Source organism: Pterocles gutturalis, unplaced genomic scaffold, assembly GCF_000699245.1.
Source record: "Pterocles gutturalis isolate BGI_N339 unplaced genomic scaffold, ASM69924v1 scaffold15518, whole genome shotgun sequence".
NCBI classification, from domain to species: Eukaryota; Metazoa; Chordata; class Aves; order Pterocliformes; family Pteroclidae; genus Pterocles; species Pterocles gutturalis.
Genome location: NW_010118317.1, coordinates 1851 through 19343, shown reverse-complemented (window position 1 = coordinate 19343; position 17493 = coordinate 1851). Strand labels below are relative to the sequence as shown.

Genomic DNA, 17493 nt, shown 5'->3' with positions numbered 1-17493 from the left:
AGTGTTCTTAAAAATCCACCTTGTGCCTCCGGTTAGCTAATCTGAGACAGGCTAGTTTAGTTATTTTTCCTGTCAAAAAGCACAGTTGTTCTGTGTTAACTTAAATGTCATTTGCTTTGAAACATATCTGCATTATAACAAGTACTCTCTCAGCTTCTCAGGAACCATGGGAACAGCAAGATTATTTTATCACTGAAGCCTTATCAACACAAATTTAGAAGATCTCTGTGTTCCTTTCAGGACAGGTGTAGTCAGCACAGTGTCAAAACTGGCAGCTAAAATTTTAAAAATTGGATAAACAGCTGGGAAGTGGGAGAGGAGACACTTTTTCTGGTGGAACTGCACCTCACTATCTGCACTAAAACCCCTTTAAAAGATAAGACTAAAAACTCTTAAATCACTTAAGAACTTCTGAGAATTGTTGTGTGTATCCCTAAGAAATCGCCTTTATTTTCATGTCCTCCAACTCTAACACTGTTGAAATCTGCATGCACGGGAAGTGGACCAGTGAGTCTTAATTAATTTTTCATTTCAGTTTGCCAAGATCATTTTGTTTGTCGTGAAATGTTCTGGCTTCTTTAGAAAATCTATCCTGACCAAAAGGATGTATTCGCAACTAAAGAGTGAAGCAAAGAAACACATTTTAATTGAATGCTATTTTTGTATTAGCACTTGATTTTCCATTGTTCTAACTGATATCACAAGACGTGTTGTTATTTTTAACCATTTATAGAATACCCAAAGGATAAGTAGTTCTCAGTCTACACAGCCTCTTGCTACCCCTGTGGTGTCTGTGACAACTCCAAGCTTGCCTCCGCAGGGATTGGTGTATTCGGCCATGCCTACTGCCTACAATACTGGTAAGCGTTGTTTTTAATAAGTGGCATGATTTGTCAGATGTACAAGGCTGTTGTGATTAATAAGCCCAGAAAATTTGCATTTGTGTGACACTTTGTTTTCCTCTTCTGTTCACATGAAAGCTCTTATTCATCCAAAGTGAGCCTTTACCTTGTAAAACGTGTAAATGTTGAGACTTCCATCAGGAAGAAGCTTCAGTTAGTCGGGTTGCACGCGGCTGAACACAGAGAGAGGCACAATGAGATGAGTTGCTTATAGCAGAAGTGTTCAAGCTTTCCATGTGAGAGCTGAATGCCAACGTTTAAGCAATAGTTGATGCTTCAGAACATACTGTCCCTTTCATTCTGTCTGCTCAGCTCCAACAGCAGGAGGGAATCGGGTTCTACTGGGGCTTTCAACTGACAAAAAACCCAGATGTACAAAGCACGGGCAGGGCCTTCTCCTCTGCAGTAGTTTTATTGAGAGTGAGGTGGGGACTCACGGGAAGGCGTCAATCATCAGCATTTCACTGTTGGGAGTCACTGTTACCTGAAGGACCTTAAAACTACTTTTTATCCAAGATGGGTGAATTTGTGATAATTGGTTTGCCAGTTTGGAAAGTAGCTTGTGATCTGGTGCCTCGTTCTTTGTCTCCATACGGTAATTTTGACTTCTCATTCAAGGTTCCTTGTTACAGACGCTGTTTGTAATTAGTGAAGGAATTTTAGTAATCATTTCCTTGAAAGGCTGCAGCCTTGGTGGCGTCAGGTTGATTACCATTGGTCTCTGATGCACAGTTTAATTTTCAAATGCACCTGCAGAGAAACTCCATTGCAGATAAGTGTCAATACATTTTGTAAGTCAGAGTTAAAATAGCTATTTGTTAAAACTAAAAAGAAAAACAAAGGAAATAATTCCCCACTTCACTGTTCTTTTTAGATGAAGTCTAATTAAGACATTCAAATGTAAGTACTGCATTTTGTTAAAACAGGATTTTCAGAACTGGGAAATGTTTAAGTCTTATTTGGTAGGCTTTCAAATTCTAAAAAAAATAAAAAAATCTTGCTTCTCTGTTCTGCAATGATAGCTCTTAGGAGCAGAACTGCACTAGAGAGCTTACATTTATAGCTGATCAACTCTGGCTAGACAGAAGGGCCTGAGAGCATTCTCTGCTTTCTGTGAGCTGGGAAGATCCATGTCTCCAGTGGAGGAGATTCCCCAGTAACATCTCTTTTCTCAACCTGTGTTGTCTTTGATGGCTCTACACAAGTAGCTGGCAGGCGTGAGATGCTCGGGAACCTGGGAGGCAGTGGAGGGCACGCTAGGAAGGAATTAGATCCCTTTGCCTTATGGAGCCACTGTGCTGGGTTTACCTGGCAAGGTTTTGGTAGTGGGGGGTTTGGAAGAGGGACTGGGACACACACATGCTGCAGGGGTGGCTTCTCCAAGAACAGATCAGGAGCTGCCCCAATGTCACCGTGTTTCAGCCACTCCAAAATGTACCTTCTGCTGCCCAAAGCAACGCTGGTGGCACCTCTGTGGTAATATATTTAAGAAAGGGTAAAAGATTCTGCGCTGGTCTGTTGTCAGTGACCTGATGTTCTTACTCTTGTGCAAAGGTAGGGATAAATCCAAAAAAACCATCAAGGTTTGTAGAAAATGGCTAAAACCTGAGCAATACAGAAGTTTTGTCATTTTCTTCATTTTCTGCAAGGAGGGGTGTCATCAGGAGTCTACAGTGTGGAAGATGGAATGGACAGAGTAGCCATCATAGCCATTCATAATAATTTTCCCAACAAAAAATATGCAATCTTAGAAATTTTCTCAATTCGTTTTACCTTCCAAAGTCTTCACTACAGTTTTTAGTTTAGAGTTGTTGCCATCTTCCAGCCAAACAACTGGCATCTTTGTGTGTTTGTGTCTGTTTGCATTAATGTGCTCAGTAACTGACCCTGACCCCTGCAGCCCCCTCTGCGCTGGTGTGCCCAGAGGCACTGCCCCGGGCAGTTACTGGCGTGCAGGAGGCTTGCGTTTGGAGCGGGACTGGTTAGTCAGCAGCAGCAGTAAATATTTATATTGTGGTAGCACCCACTTATGCAAATAATCGCTGCCCTGAGGGGAGTTAAGGGCCAAAGGAATGAGTGAAGGGGCAGATGGGGTTGCAGGAACAGTGTAAGGAGCAGAGTGAAGAGTTGTGCTTTGTGACTTGCTTTGGCTTGTGAGCTTAAGTGTGGATTTGCTGGACACACAGATCTTGGTTTGATGCTTGGTTGTTTATACATTGCATTTAATGGCTGTTTAAAGTAAAATAGTTCTGGATCCCGCCCAGAAGGCCTGAATTGATTTTTACCTGTCACCGAACATATCCCTTCATTCTCTCCCACACTCTGACAAAGTTTCGGGAAGCAGTGTTGAGTGCATCCCCCATCCAGAATAACCCATAAGCTGATGGCTACAAGAGGCTCTTTGGGTGAGGGGCTGTAGCTGAATCTCAGGAAGCAGCAAAGACAGTTTAAATGGGTGTCCTACGCACAGGGATATGATTTTAAAAAACAGACCCTTTCCCTTGATAGTGCAATAATTTCTGACAAGCTTTTAAGCCTTTCTGTTATTAGCAAAAAGAAATTTGATGTTGAAACCAAGTTATCATCTGGGTATCCTCAGTGTAGTCACCAGTTACGTAGCGATTTCAGTTCTGCAGTTCAAGGACTAAGATAAAATTTAGATACCTAAACTGTTTTTCTGGAGTGATGGGTTCTTTCAGGGCTGGAAGGGATGGTTCAGCCCTTAGACACTGATTAAAACATTGGATATCAGTTTTGCAAAATGCACTATTCTATACAACTTGTTCTGCTGGAGAAATAGTCTTTCTGCCGATTGCTGGAGGAAGGGCCAGAAGGAACTGAGTTGCATGTTCTAAAACACTCCAGGGAGTTAAAAAAAAATTCAAAACCCACAGAGATCAGTTAAGTAGTAACTTACATTTGACAGAGCGTATCTGGCCATTAATTATATTACTGGCTTTATGTCAGTTATTTTGCAAAGGCACAAACTTCAAGGGTATCTCGTTGTTAGGGTCACAGCAGTAATGGTTTCTGTCACGTAGAAGTCACTCTTCTGTCCTTACACCTTTCCCATCTTCCATCAAGCCACTCATGTATAGAAATGGGTGTCCTGGTTTTACTGCTAGAGATATACGATTATTTAGGGAAATGAGAGTGCAGCTAATTGTGTAGTGGCGTATGTGTTCTCTGGAAAAGCATCTCCTCAAACCCCCCTCACCCGGCACGTTCTCTCTGAAGTACCAGAAGTTAATTGTCCATTATCATAAAAGCTACGATTGCAAAGAAAAAATACATGGAAGCTGAGTTCCTATGAACATTTTCTTCAGGTCTGCTCTTACAGAAATCCCACCGGCACAGAACAGCACATCCCTCTCAGTGTGTGCAGTTACTGCACTTGCCTGTTGCCATAGGTCTGGCTGTGCTGAGGGCTGAGGGCATGTCCTGGTCATTGGAGGGATGTATTTTTTTTTTAGTTTTCAGTCTTGTAAAAGGGCTTTGGGTTGGAAAGCTTGGGAAAAATCTTTCTGAATTTGTGCAGAAATATTTGTGAGGGTTTTCCAGAGTTGCAACAAAAATGTCAACTGGGAAGAAATGAAAGAAAAAAGGCAGCTTGAGGAGCCTCACATGCTGGGGTGCAGCTGGGGTTGCCAAGGTCTTCAGGAGGACTCTTGCAGGGATGCTCATGCATCTCTGAAACAGAGACAACGCCTGCTGGCACGGGGCTCCTGCTGTCGGAGCCTGCTAAAAGGGAAACCTAGAAGTTGTCCACAGCAAACAAGTTGGATGGGGGAATTGTTCAAGAAAGCTTATCTCAAGGGAGATAAATCATAATGGTGTTGTCATTTTAGGACAACACTTAAATAACCAAAATATTATAATTAAAAAAACAAAAAAAACTAAAACCAAACACAAACTGAAACAAAGCAGAAACCCTACATAATCAGAATTTTTGGTTCATCTGCTGGCAGTATTAAATCTGGCTGCTAGCATTTTGTCACATTCTCAAGAGACTAGAAATTATTTTAAGGAAGCTGTATTACAAAATAATTTTGCAGCTTTGTTTTAAAACCTGAAGGAAAATAATGAGTGATAATGATAAAGTAAAAATAACTTCCCCCGTGTGAATGAAAAGTGAGAACTGTCTAAGCACTCTAGCCCAGCCAAAACTAACAGCCAGGCCCTGGCTGTGGATTAGGAATGTGTTGCATTGTCTATTATCCATTTAAGTCATATTTCTAAACAATTAAGTTTTTTTTTCTCAATAAAGAGGTTTCTTTTGTTTATTTAATACAGAGATGACAGTTTAATCAGACAAAGTAACGAGTGAACCTATTGTGGGGAGAGGGAGAATGGGCGTGTTGCAGTAGGAACCGCACAGAGTGGACAGAGGGGTCACTGAGGCTCCCAGTCGTGGTGACTTTGGTCATACCATCCCTTGGGCATCCAGCCCCTGCCTGTGCCTCCTCGCCCAGTGTGTGGCCACCAGTCCCTGCCAGTCAGGAGTCCCTTCGCCTGCCCTGGCAGCCAGGACAATAGCAGCCAGCGCTGTTCTCCTGGTTTGTTTTGGATATTGGTTTTGGGACTATGAGCCAGCCATAGAGTATCTGCATCTTGTGTGCCTGGCTGCAGCCGACTCCCATCAGGGAACGGAACCAGAGTTGGGATGTCTTTAGTAAATTCAGCACAAGAAACACCATTCCTTTCTAATGACTTGTATTTCCATGCAGATGAAAATCTTTAAAAATGCAACTATTTGTGGTACTGTAAAATGCATATGTGGTACCTGTGGGCCTAGAAGCTATACGAGACAGCAACATATAGGAACTAAAAGCAGAATGCAAAAAAAAATTGACATTTGGAGGCTTATGTCCAGTAGAGCTCCTTGTGACGTTAGGAGGACTGCTCCCAGGCTTCAGAGTTTTCACATCTGGGCTCCTTTGGGTCACTTGTCTGCCTTTGTTTTGGACAGAAAGCCTTTATATTTGTGTGTGTGTGCGCACATATATATCACATATATTCTCATGTATTTATGTATATATAAAAACCAAATCTGTAAACTACTTTCTTTTTTTTCCCTCTTAGATTACTCCTTGACTAGTGCAGACCTGTCTGCCCTGCAGGGATTTAACTCCCCAGGAATGCTGTCCTTAGGGCAGGTCTCTGCCTGGCAGCAGCACCATCTCGGTCCAGCAGCCCTCAGCTCTCTCGTGTAAGTACCTCTGGTAACGGTGCTGTGCTGCACCCCTCGGGAACTTCTGCCTTCAAGCTGGATAATCTGCACAGGGGAATATTTCGCACAAGGCCAGGTTAATTTCATGTCTGCTGGTGATGGTGCATTGCCTTTAAAGTTTGTTCCTTAGCTGCAAAAGCTTTCCTGTTCAGTGCTGGTTGTCTCTTTTGTCAGTTCCATCCTGCAGCTGGCAAGCTGTGTCCCTGCAGGCCCAGCTTCTCTCAGAGGAGTTGCCTGCGTGATGAACTTAGATAAATAGGAAATATTTCTGTTTGTTTTCAACTTCTGTAAATGCATTCAGACCTTTAATTAGTGCTTTTTTCAACTTTGTTTCTTAACTTCAGTAAGCTGCATTTATTTACATGCTAATTTTGAGAGTGTTGAACCGCAGGACCACACCATCACACTGACACATGAATTGTCACTTGTTTTTCCTTTTTTGTGTTTTCTTATTTCTGCCTTTTGGTTTTCTTTTTTGCAGTACCGGCAGCCAGCTATCTCAGGGTTCAAATTTATCCATTAACACCAACCAAAACATCAACATCAAATCTGAACCAATTTCACCTCCCCGGGACCGTGTAACTCCCTCTGGGTTCCCGCAGCAGCAGCCACAACCGCAGCAGCAGCAGCAACAGCAGCAGCAGCAACAGCACCGCCACAAGCAGCAACAGCAGCAGCCGCGGCAGGAGATGGGCCGCTCTCCTGTTGACAGCCTCAGCAGCTCCAGCAGCTCCTACGACGGCAGCGACCGGGAAGACCCGAGAAGCGATTTCCATTCACCCGTTGTGCTGGGAAGGCCGCCGAATTCAGAAGACAGAGAGAGTCCATCGGTAAAACGAATGAGGATGGACACGTGGGTGACATAAACTCCCAGTGTTGCCTCTTCAGTTTTGTGTTCTCAAAATGAACTGTCCTGACATATCTAAATTTATAAATAAGGACATGAAATAGTATATTTATATGTATATACATACATGCATATATATATCTTCACATGCATATATATGTGCTAGTGTGTGTAGCATACACAAAATCATCAGGCACTTACGACAAACTTCTTGTATAGCTGCAGATGTCCCATGGTAAAACGTAACAGAACAATCCTTTAGGTATTGATCTAGTCTGGCACTTACCTGGACTCGGTGTTTTCATGATAGAACCGGTTTTGCAGAGAACCGTTGTACCCGCATTATAACCCCACCACACTAGATTGCAGAAACCGAGAGGGCTCGCCTGTAGTAACGTCCCTGTGTGTTTTATTCAAGCTGTATGGTTACTTGTAGTTAAGAAATAATGCTTTGTAGCAGCAGAGCAGTAGAAAAGCAGGAAGAAGAAAGCAATACTGTACATAAAATGACCTTTATATTACCCAACCTGGCATGGGTCTCTATTGCAGAGGGTGCATGGAGAAGGGCTGACGCTATAAGAAATAAAAAAACAAAAACCCTGTTTTGCACGTGCAAAAGAAGTAGTGTATTGGGTCAAAGAAGTGATTTTTTTAATGAGTGAAAGAGAGACATAGAGAACTCGCATGAAATATTCAGAAAATATTAGCCTAGAAAATAGAACATTAACAAAATAAAATTAATATATTAAGTTATAATTGGAATATGTTTGACAAATTTGTTTTTACGTTCATACCTTTGAAAAATATAGAAACGGAGTTTAGCTCATGTATATTTTATATTAAAGAAAACAATACCCTAATGAATTGAAGACTATATATAAAGTTATATACAGTACTTTTGAACACATTCTGCTATGAATTATTTATATAAGCCAAAGCTGTATGTTGTAGCTTTTTTGTAGAGTATAGTTTTATCTTATTTTGACTTTCTAGTTTTTGCTTTCAAAGATGAAAAGGAAAAACTTGCAGGCGGAACCTTGGGGGAAAAATAAGCCATGAACACTTCTATGTAAATTTAAATTTGAGCCAAACTCTTTGTGTATATAGCATCCTAAATATATTATCACCTTTGGTGTAAGTACCTATGTATTGTACGTTCACCAGATTAAAAAGTATATTTTTGTGGATTGACGCCAACTTGAAAAAAGGCGAGGTCCTTATTAAGTAGAGTATTCACTGTTTAATATTTACTATTTTGTTAAATATACTGTACTTTCTTTGGATTTTAATTATTATTAATATTATTATCCAGATTTTTCAGAGGGTGTATAAAGGGGTTGTCCCCCTCACTGGTGGTGAATGTGTGCCGTTAAATTGTAATCTCTGTGCTGTATGGTTAAGCTTCATTATACATTTTATATATATGTATATAAATAGCAAAGTGGCAAAAAAAAAATCCGGTGTTAAGTTCATCCTGCATAAATATAAAAAATCTGTTACAACACATTTTAAGGCGTCATTTTAAAGCTGCCTCTTTTGAGGAGGAAAAAAAAAAATCAGTGCAAAAACTTGACCTAATTTCTCATGGTAGGGAAGTAACACATATCAGACGAGCACAAAAGGTTTTTTAAGTTGGTAAGTGGTTTGGGATGAAGCCTCAGAAATAAATTTGCTGCTTCCATGACATAGAGCGAGGAATCCAGAGGCCCATTGTGTCCTAACAGCTGGCGAGGGAAGATTTTTGTTTTGTACTTTGGTTGGGTAGCTTGATCGTATTTGCACAATGTGGCCGTGTGGTGACAAGGACAGCAGGGGCTGTCATCTCCTTGTGACTTCTGCGCCCCCACCCCGACCAACCCTGCACAGCGGGTAAAGGCGGCTTTGAGCAGCAAAGTCTCAGGAGCCGAAAACTCAGTGCCCCGGCTTGTACTGGCCTGGTCTGGGGGAGCCGATCTCATGCTGGGGATTGGTTTTGCCTTTTCACAGCCTGGTCTGCTCCCGGGTCCTGGCCGTGTGTCCATCCTCCTGCACGTGGGAAGGGTCCGAGTGTGCAGAGAACCAACCGTAGTAGATACCAGTAAATCTTACCGGTGGCAGTTCTAGCTCTGGGGAAGGATCTTCACTGCTGTTTTGTTACCCAAACACCTTTAAGAGTTATCCCTGATATTTATTAAATTTTTGCTTGGGCTTTAATTTTTTTTTTTTGGTAATTTAAAAAAAAAAAATCACTTGATACTGTAACTAACAAGTACAAGAGATGGAAATCCAAGTGGGACAGCTGTCTCCTCGGCTGCTTCCTTTAATGTGTGATTGAAGAACAATGTCAGGACATGCAGCTTCCCACCCCATCTCTTGTTGTCACGGTAACTTCAGCCAACGTGCAGGTTTCAGTTCCTTTCAGCCACTTACCTCTGGAAATTGCTCTCCAGTTATTGTCGTTAGTTACCGGTTTACAGCAGTGTAGGGGAAAATGAGACTCATTCTAATGGCAACTCTATTTCCGAAGTGACTGAATTCACTTACCGCTGCAGAGAACCTTTTACTGCTCTGAAAAGTTATGTGTTTGGTTTTTTTTTTTCATTATTTATATGAATACATATATGAACTTTGCTGTACATCGAGTGGGAGTTCTGCATTCACATTTACTGTCTATTTTCTTGTGTGCCTTATAAGATGGCTTTGCTGACTGTATCTCAATAGTCTTTATTTCTATGCAGGTTTTTAAACAGTACTGCTACTGTTTTCTTAAAGAAAAAAAGCAACATAAGGGTTAGAGTTTGTAATGAAATTGCACCAATGAATTAAAAAAAAATAATCGATTCTTAAGAGCTGCTAATGGGCCGGTTCACATGTTGCCCCAAACCCTCCACCAGATTCAGCAGAACAAGTCTTCATCGATGCCCCATGTCAGGGGGGAGAATAAACGGGAATCCTGATTTTTAATAACAGGTAACTAACTTTGGAGCATACTTTTTTAGGAATTGTAAAAATGTTTTATAAAAAAAAAAAACATAGCACAGATATTTCAACAGGTAAAAAAATTACTTTTTTAAATTACCTATACTGAAGGACATTGCAAGTGGATCCAATCTTAGTCTGAACCCATTCAAGTCTTTAAGATTTTTATTTTCTATTGTGACAAATCACCTCTCCATCTTCAAGCTCTCACTACAGTATTTTAAAATACGTTATCAGGGATTCATCAGAGAAAAACGCTTTAGCTTTTCGTTTCACTTAAAGGACACTAATGCATCAGAAACTTGCGAATTACTGTGCGCACAAGAAATACATAGTAAATAAGGAACATAATAACTCCTAACAATTGATCATGGGAAGAAGTTAAATTAGAATGTGAAAGAAAGACTTAACAAATGTAAACATTTAAATCTTAGTAGAAACTTTCTTCACTTTGCTGTGCAAGAGAACACTGCTTTGCTATATTTAAAATGGCTTTTTTAAAAGAGATTTATGTATTTGGTAAATGTTTGTAGTCAACAGTTCACAAGAAGCTGTTCACGGTTTAATGATGATAAGCCGTTTGGCGGCACAAGCTGGACTTTGTTGCCATCCTTGAGACGAATCTTTTAAGAAAAAAATAAGTTAATCTCAATTTTTTCCCTGAATGTGTTGTTTTTTCTTCAATATACAATAAATATTCTAGTGAACTTTTTATCAAATGGTTAAGAAAATGCTAGAGGTTGTTGTAAAATATTTGTATCCTGCATTCACTAAAGTAAAGATACTGGCTTTTACTGTGTACTCCAGCCTCTCTCGTGTTTGCAGAGCACCGGTTCATGTGTTCACCCTTGCCCCCCTCTCCGGCTATCTGAAGTGCTCTTCAGAGCCAGTTTCGAAGCACTGGTGCTGACCTGCAGCGCTGACTCCCTTTAACTCAGTGTGGATTGGGGATGTACCTGTACGTGTTGCTGTGTTCAAATTAAGAACTGGTGCTGTGGTGGCTGCACCATACAGCACTGCCCCACTCCCGTCGCTGCTCTGCAGCCGTGCCCACTGTTCTGCATCTGTGAAACAAACATTTGTGAGAGAAAAACCCCAGCAGAGCACGGCCTTACACTTCCCAGTGCCAGGTGGAGCTGTGGCAAGGCATCCCCCTGAGGAAGCGCTCAGCTGTTCAACAGCATAGTCTCATTTTAAGAGGGGGAAAAAAAAAGCACAGGCTGTCTGGGGTGGGTGTGCCCCTCGTGCTTTTAATTCATTTTGCTTTATTTAAAAAATGTAGTAAGACTTCCCCCCTCCCCAAAACAAAGAGAGATACATTTCCTTCACAGAAGAAAAAAAAAAAAACCACAAGTTTTTGCTCAGTATAAGATACTTACAGTCCTTGTGTACAAAATTAGTTTCTCTCAGGCTTCTCTGAGCATTTTTTTTTGTTTTTTTGACAGTTGCAGGAAACACAGGTAATTGTTATAACAGCACGTGGTTCTAATTGTTTGGTGTGGTGGTCCTCACATTACTGGAGAAGCCTCAACGCTGTTTCCACGCCCTGCAGACCCTGTTAGTCTGCTCTTCCTCAGGCCAGGAAGAGATAGTTGCATCCACACAACACCAGCCTGTACCGCAGCACTCCCCCAGATTCCCTGTCATGCACAGAGCTGTAAGCAAGTGTCCACTAAGGCTTTAAAAAAAAAAAACAAAAAAAAAGAAAAAAAACCCCAATCCCCCACCCAAACAAGCCTCCCCCATGCCCCCGTGGGCAGGGGCAGCATCACCAGTCGCAAGGCAGCACTGGTCTCACCTTGGGAAAGACGCTGCCCTCGCTCCTGCCCCAGCAGGTCACAGTGGCAGCAGAGCCGCTGGTGGGAGGCTCCTGCTGGCATGGCAAGAGCAGGAAGCCTGCAGGCAGCTGGGAAGCCAGCAAATGGGCCAGTGCAAGGCAAGGAGAGGAGGACAAAAAAAAACCCCACCAAAATTAAAAAAAAAAACAAAACAAACAGCTTTAGCCACGTGCCTGCCTGCCTGCCAGCTCTGCCCTCACCGTGAGGAACGACAGCAGCTGCCAGCTCAGCAGCAGGAGACAAGCAGCCAAGGAAAGGGCCAAGACCCCTCCTGAACCAGAGAGCACTGCTTTCAGCTGGCTGCTGCTCCCATCCTGCACTGCCACAGCCCTGGCCCACTTTCACACAACTGTGCTACAAAACAGCCTTAGTGTTTCGATCCAGGAGAGCATTTACCTGAGTTTCCTGAATTAACTCTCTGAGGCAAATTCTCTGCAGCAAAGCTCACCAAAGCCTCCTTTTCTGCTCACATGTAGCGTTCACTGACTCATCCTGAACAGCACCAACCTCAGGCTTACTGACATCTCAGCACACCACAGGCCTCCAAAGCTTCATTGCTCTTTCCTGCGCACTCAGGAACTTTGTAATGCAAACGTCAGCATTTCACCGAGATATTTAACATGCAGCAGCTTCATCACCCCCCTCCATAAAGGATTTCTACTTGCAGTGACTGTCTAAGGTAACGCAAGGCCTTCCTGCACCTTGCAAATTAAACGCAACTTGGTAATGCTCCCTCCCATGAAGACTACAAACAAAGAAACTCAATGCTGTGACTGAAATGGGGTGTTGGAGATGCACCATTACAGATTATTATTATTTTCTTTTAAAAAGTAATGCTGCCTGGACTTTCCCCTGCAGTAAATGAGCCTTTGAGAAGACATTCTACCTGCCACAGGCCTAAGGCGACTCTCACCTCCTCCTCCTCCTCCTCTTTGGCTGTCTGTGGTTATGCTGAAGGACTGGCTCTGGACAAGCCCTATCCTGGCAAATGCACGGATTCCGCAATGAGCTCTGCCTGCAGAGACACGGGATTTCAAGAGAAGTCTCCAACGGATTTCATCGAACAGAAGAGGTCTGGGCTCACCCTTCCCAATGGTGGACTCAAAGCATCCTAATGAACAGCTTAAACACTTGATTTCAGGATGAAAAGATGAGGTGCTGCCAGCATCCTCGTGCTGTGGCACACCTAGCTTAATGCACTAGAAGTCATAATTTTAGGGTTAAATATGCCAACATGGCCATGGTCTGCAAGAGATAAAAGTGACAGTTCAGAGAAGATGTGTCGCCACTTCTACTCTAAGCGAAAAGTGTTTTCTTAAAATGCAAACACGCCCAAATTTCCAATGGCATTAATACTGCACTCTTTACCTCAGCAGCAAAGGATTCACTTCCTAGACAAGGCATCAAGAAATACCTGAAACAACCACGATGAGTAAACTGCTACAAAATAGCCTTCCTCAACAGAGTTCACAAATGTTAAGTCAGCTGCCTGATGTCTTTGTAAGCAACAAAGCATCCTTATTTTTCCATAAAAACCACATCACCTCACTTTCAGGCAAGTTCAGGATTATACCATCAGCTACTTAAAAAAATAAAAATAATCTGTACTGTTATTCCCCGGAATGCACTTAGAGTCAGAGTCACCGGTGTATGGGCTTTAGTGCCAGGAGAAGAAAGGCTGTATTTGGCTGCCTCTCCATCTCAGGATTTTTTTTCTACAGCTGAGCTTTGTGGTAATTTCCCTTCCAATCCATCTGTTGAAATAGTTGAGGGTACTGTTGCGTTGGAGGTATGGGCCACCAGGCCTTGTGTTTTAAAATAGATGATATAAAATACTGGCAGGACAATTCCTATTAGGAGCATAATAAAAACTGCATTCCACCACTGGATTCCACAGTCTGCACCGTTACTGGTCTGCTTCTCTGACTCGGGCAGCGGCCTCTCCAGTCCTTCCACGCAATACTCTGTGTTTAGCTGGACCTCCGCCTGCACCGCGTCCTGAATGCTCCTGTCAATCCCCTTGAAGTAGTCGCTCAGGTGTCTGCTGTCAGCAGAGCTGCTATCATCATCATCATCCGACTCTGGTAAGTCCACAAGCATCAGGCCAGTCTGGGAGGGCGCCGTCGGGAGCGGCCTTAGCTCTCCACCGTTCTCCGTCAGCAGCCCGTGGGTCTTCACCGGGATCTTGATGGACTTCAGCGCGTACAAGTCCTGCTCCCGGATGAAGTTGTTGACACGTTTGATATCAGCGACCTACAGAATCCAACAAGGACATGAATATTAGTGTAGGACAACCCAGTACTGAGGCAGGAAGTAGCTACAAAACTAGTGTGCAAGCAGCAGCCAGACAATAAAAGCCAGCCCTGGCTGCAGGGGGTTAGTGTTTTGCAGAGATTTCCCACCTATTCCAGGGATGCTCCAGGTCCTGCAGGATAGAGACGGTTCCCAATTAAACCAGTCTACAACCTCCTCTAGTGCTCTTGGATCTCTCACATGCTGTATTTTGCTTAATACTGTTTTTCCTTCCTTTTGCTTTCTTTACCCTTCTCTCACTTTCTAATCTGAGTTAAGGCATGAAGAGTCTTTGTTAACAGATCCTTTTTACAACAGTTTTCATACCTTAAACAATCCATGAGTGTTTAAGGCGGGATGACAACATCAGCACGAGCAGGCAAAACCTTCCTCCTGCTCAGAAACTGATTGCAGAGTGAACAGAGCTCCATCTGCGGAGCACACCACGGTTTGGAAAGCCAGATCAGAGTCTGGAAGAGAGCAGGTGAGCATCTCTCCCACACACGAGGATCCTTTGCTCACATTCCCAAGCATCGCCCCTCTCCTGCATGACAGCAGCTCCGTACAGCTCATTTCTCCGCAGTCGGTAAAAGCTCCCACCACAGGTACAGCAATAACCTCCGGACCTCTGTGATCATCTTCAGTGGTTCCTCTCTAGGGTCTCCAGCTGTGACCAGTGCTCCTACCCAGCTCGGGGATGCAAACAACAGTAAGAATAGCAAGAACGAACAAACCACAAATACTGTGTAAGCCACAAGGACAGACAGTATCAAAGAAAGACAAAGGCAAGGCAGCGTTTATTTAATGTTACATAAAGAGAAGACAGCTTAACACAGCGTCCCCTCTCAACAACCTGAGGAGTACACGGACTTCTCAGCTGCCCAAAATCCTCTGTCAAGGAAAACGAACAGGACTGTCAATGTTTGCAAGGAGCTCTGCAAAGCAGCCAAGGAGACACCAAAGAACCTCAAGGAAAAAGTTGGAGGATACAAAACAAAGAAAACAGCAAGACCCCAAACTAAAGAGAAAGGCAACACAAACAGGTTAACCACATCCGGTGTACCATACGGAAGACACGAAGTACAAGGACTGCACTCTGAGTGAAAGCGTGGTTTGTTCTTTCAGCAGTCTCATACACAACTGTATGAACTGCATTCACTGCACACTCACAAGCTTCAGGCTACCAATGAAACTGGGGAACTAAAAGCAAGAAAGCACTTCACTTCCTAGGCAAATGTGTAAGTGCCATCAGTGCCAAAATTGTTCAGGGCAAAGATCTTTTAAAATACAACACATGAATACACCAGAAGGGAGCCCCAACAACTCCTCTGCCACTGCAACAAATGCTCAGGGCTACTCGCAGGCTGTGCAGCTGTCAGGAGCGGGGCGGTACCACCCCCCCAGCAGCACAGGAGGTGTGAGGGGAAGGCAGTCCCTGGCTGAGGGTTCCCACCCGGGTGAGGACCATGCACTGGGCTGCAGGAGAGAGGAGCTGCAGCGGCTCTGCGGGCAGAGCTGCCTCTCCCCGTGCATCTCCCCTCCAGCCCGTACGGGCTGTCAGGGAACCACATGTCAAGCTCATCTCCCGTGCAATCCCTGAAAGGTGGCAAGTCTGCTACATCACAGCTGAAGGGCAGAGATGAGATGAATGCCTGAATCTCACATTTACTCTGCAAAGCTTGAGAAATCTGAAAATGGGATGTTTAAACTAGATCCTAATCTGGTGCCCCTGCGGCAAAAGGAATTCTCAGCTGCTGGTTCAGACTCCTCACAGCTTGCCCCACTGCAACATCAGGACTTAAGCCCTGCAAAATTATTTCGTTATGAAATAACAATCTCACCCAAAGCCTCCTGAGGCAGTGCTTCAATTTTTGGTTTTGTTCCAATGAAAACAAATTATCGGGACAGTAAATATCCCCTGCAGTGTCTGCAATCAAACACTGCAGTGTTGTGCTAAGGGTCAAGGAACAAAAAGTGGATCAGCACTCACGCAGAAACCACAAACAAAGCTGATGGGAAGCATGCAAGAGCACTCACTGCACAAGCCATTTAGGCTTATTTTCTGTACTCTTTTTTTTTTGGCTGCATTGAACTCCTCTTGTCCCAGCTAAGAACAATGCCAAAAGCAGGCCAGGACTATAAATGGTCAAGAGTGAAAATGAGATTTTTGAAGTGCTTTGCCTCTCTGCCAAGTTATCGGTAGCACACACAACGCCATTTGTTGCACTGTGTTAATACCCCCACCCCAAGCAGGCCCTGACGATTCTGAAACCAATTACAAGTTCTCACTGATTTCAAGAAGCTCAGCCTGGATTTTTTTAAACACAGTTGCATATATTTGTCACTACAAATCTTCCTCACTGATGTCCCGGTAGCCTTTCAGGAGCTGCTCAATTGTGCAAATAAAACAAAATACATGAAAATGGATCAGTGCCAGTGTGTACATAGACAAACACAGAGATGTCCAATTACATCTCTGTACCTCTTCAATTTAACTGGAACAAGTCAGAAGTGTCCTTTCTGGAAGGGAGGGAAGCAGTAGGACAGGTTTCTTTTTCCTGTGGGAGGAGAACACTGACTACCTGGTCTCTCCCCATCAGCTCGCTTTCCCCACTGGACAAGCCCAGCAGGGCAGGCAGAGTAGACCTACCTGCAGCTGCTGGGGCTGAAAGGCTCTGGGAGCGGGGCAGCAGAGGAGGCACATGAACAGTTACAGCAGGGACAGGACTGAGTCCTCCTGAGGTACGGTACAGGGGGCATAGCAGGATTTCTCATGCCATAAACCAAAAGAGTTGTTCACAGTCTTTCTCCTTTGAGTTCACCAAACTGCTGTGATTCTGCGTAAGCGGCAATATCAACGCAATTGCTAGCGCTTAGAAACAAGCACATAGTCGTGACTGCAAAGCCAACTGCTGTAGCTCCGAGCTCTCATGCTCTACCGGTGCCAATCAAGGCCTATTCAAGTCCTACCAGACTCGCTTCTTCACACGCATCAGGCTCATCAGCAGAACCTAGAAGGGTTTCCTTTTTGTTTTGTTTTTGTTTCTAAGGGAATGGGAGGGGAGGAATTGTCGCAATTCCTCTAAGCTGTCTTGCTTCAGCTGCACCACACAGCTGCTGTGTTGTTAAGCAAGACAAACCGCAATAGTCTTGCAGCAGTTGAGCCAGTACTGTATCATTATCCCCATCCAGGTCACTGTCCAATTGTTTGCATCATGGAACTTTTTAATCACAGTCTAGCTTGCAGATAAAAGAGGCTCTAAAAATACAGCTTTAACTGCTAAACAATGGGGTACTTCTAATGTTCAGATCAGGTAATTAAAACTTTTCAACAGTTTTTTTGTTGAACAGAACAAAGAGAATTTATTTTGTAGTATGTTCCAACTCTAGAGAAAGCTCACCGTGCACACGCACTCCCCTCTGCCT

At 43.5% G+C, this 17493-nt stretch overlaps 2 protein-coding genes across 6 annotated transcripts in view; one reads left to right on the top strand and one right to left on the bottom strand.

Moving 5' to 3' along the window:
• MEF2A (myocyte enhancer factor 2A) overlaps positions 1 to 8655 on the top strand; it is a 52092-nt gene extending 43437 nt beyond the window's left edge. For all 5 annotated transcript variants that reach the window (XM_010076156.1, XM_010076159.1, XM_010076157.1 and 2 more), the window contains 3 exons: positions 734 to 860; positions 5985 to 6111; positions 6614 to 8655. In XM_010076156.1, coding sequence (XP_010074458.1) covers positions 734 to 860; positions 5985 to 6111; positions 6614 to 6998 — 639 coding nt within the window. In that variant the 3' untranslated portion in view covers positions 6999 to 8655. The remainder of the gene's footprint in view (positions 1 to 733; positions 861 to 5984; positions 6112 to 6613) is intronic.
• A 1837-nt stretch (positions 8656 to 10492) lies between these two features.
• Positions 10493 to 17493, bottom strand: part of LOC104463718 (lysM and putative peptidoglycan-binding domain-containing protein 4-like) — a 7904-nt gene continuing 903 nt past the window's right edge. The window contains 4 exon segments of the mRNA XM_010076161.1: positions 10493 to 10560; positions 10894 to 11001; positions 12689 to 12974; positions 13384 to 14028. Coding sequence (XP_010074463.1) covers positions 10493 to 10560; positions 10894 to 11001; positions 12689 to 12974; positions 13384 to 14028 — 1107 coding nt within the window.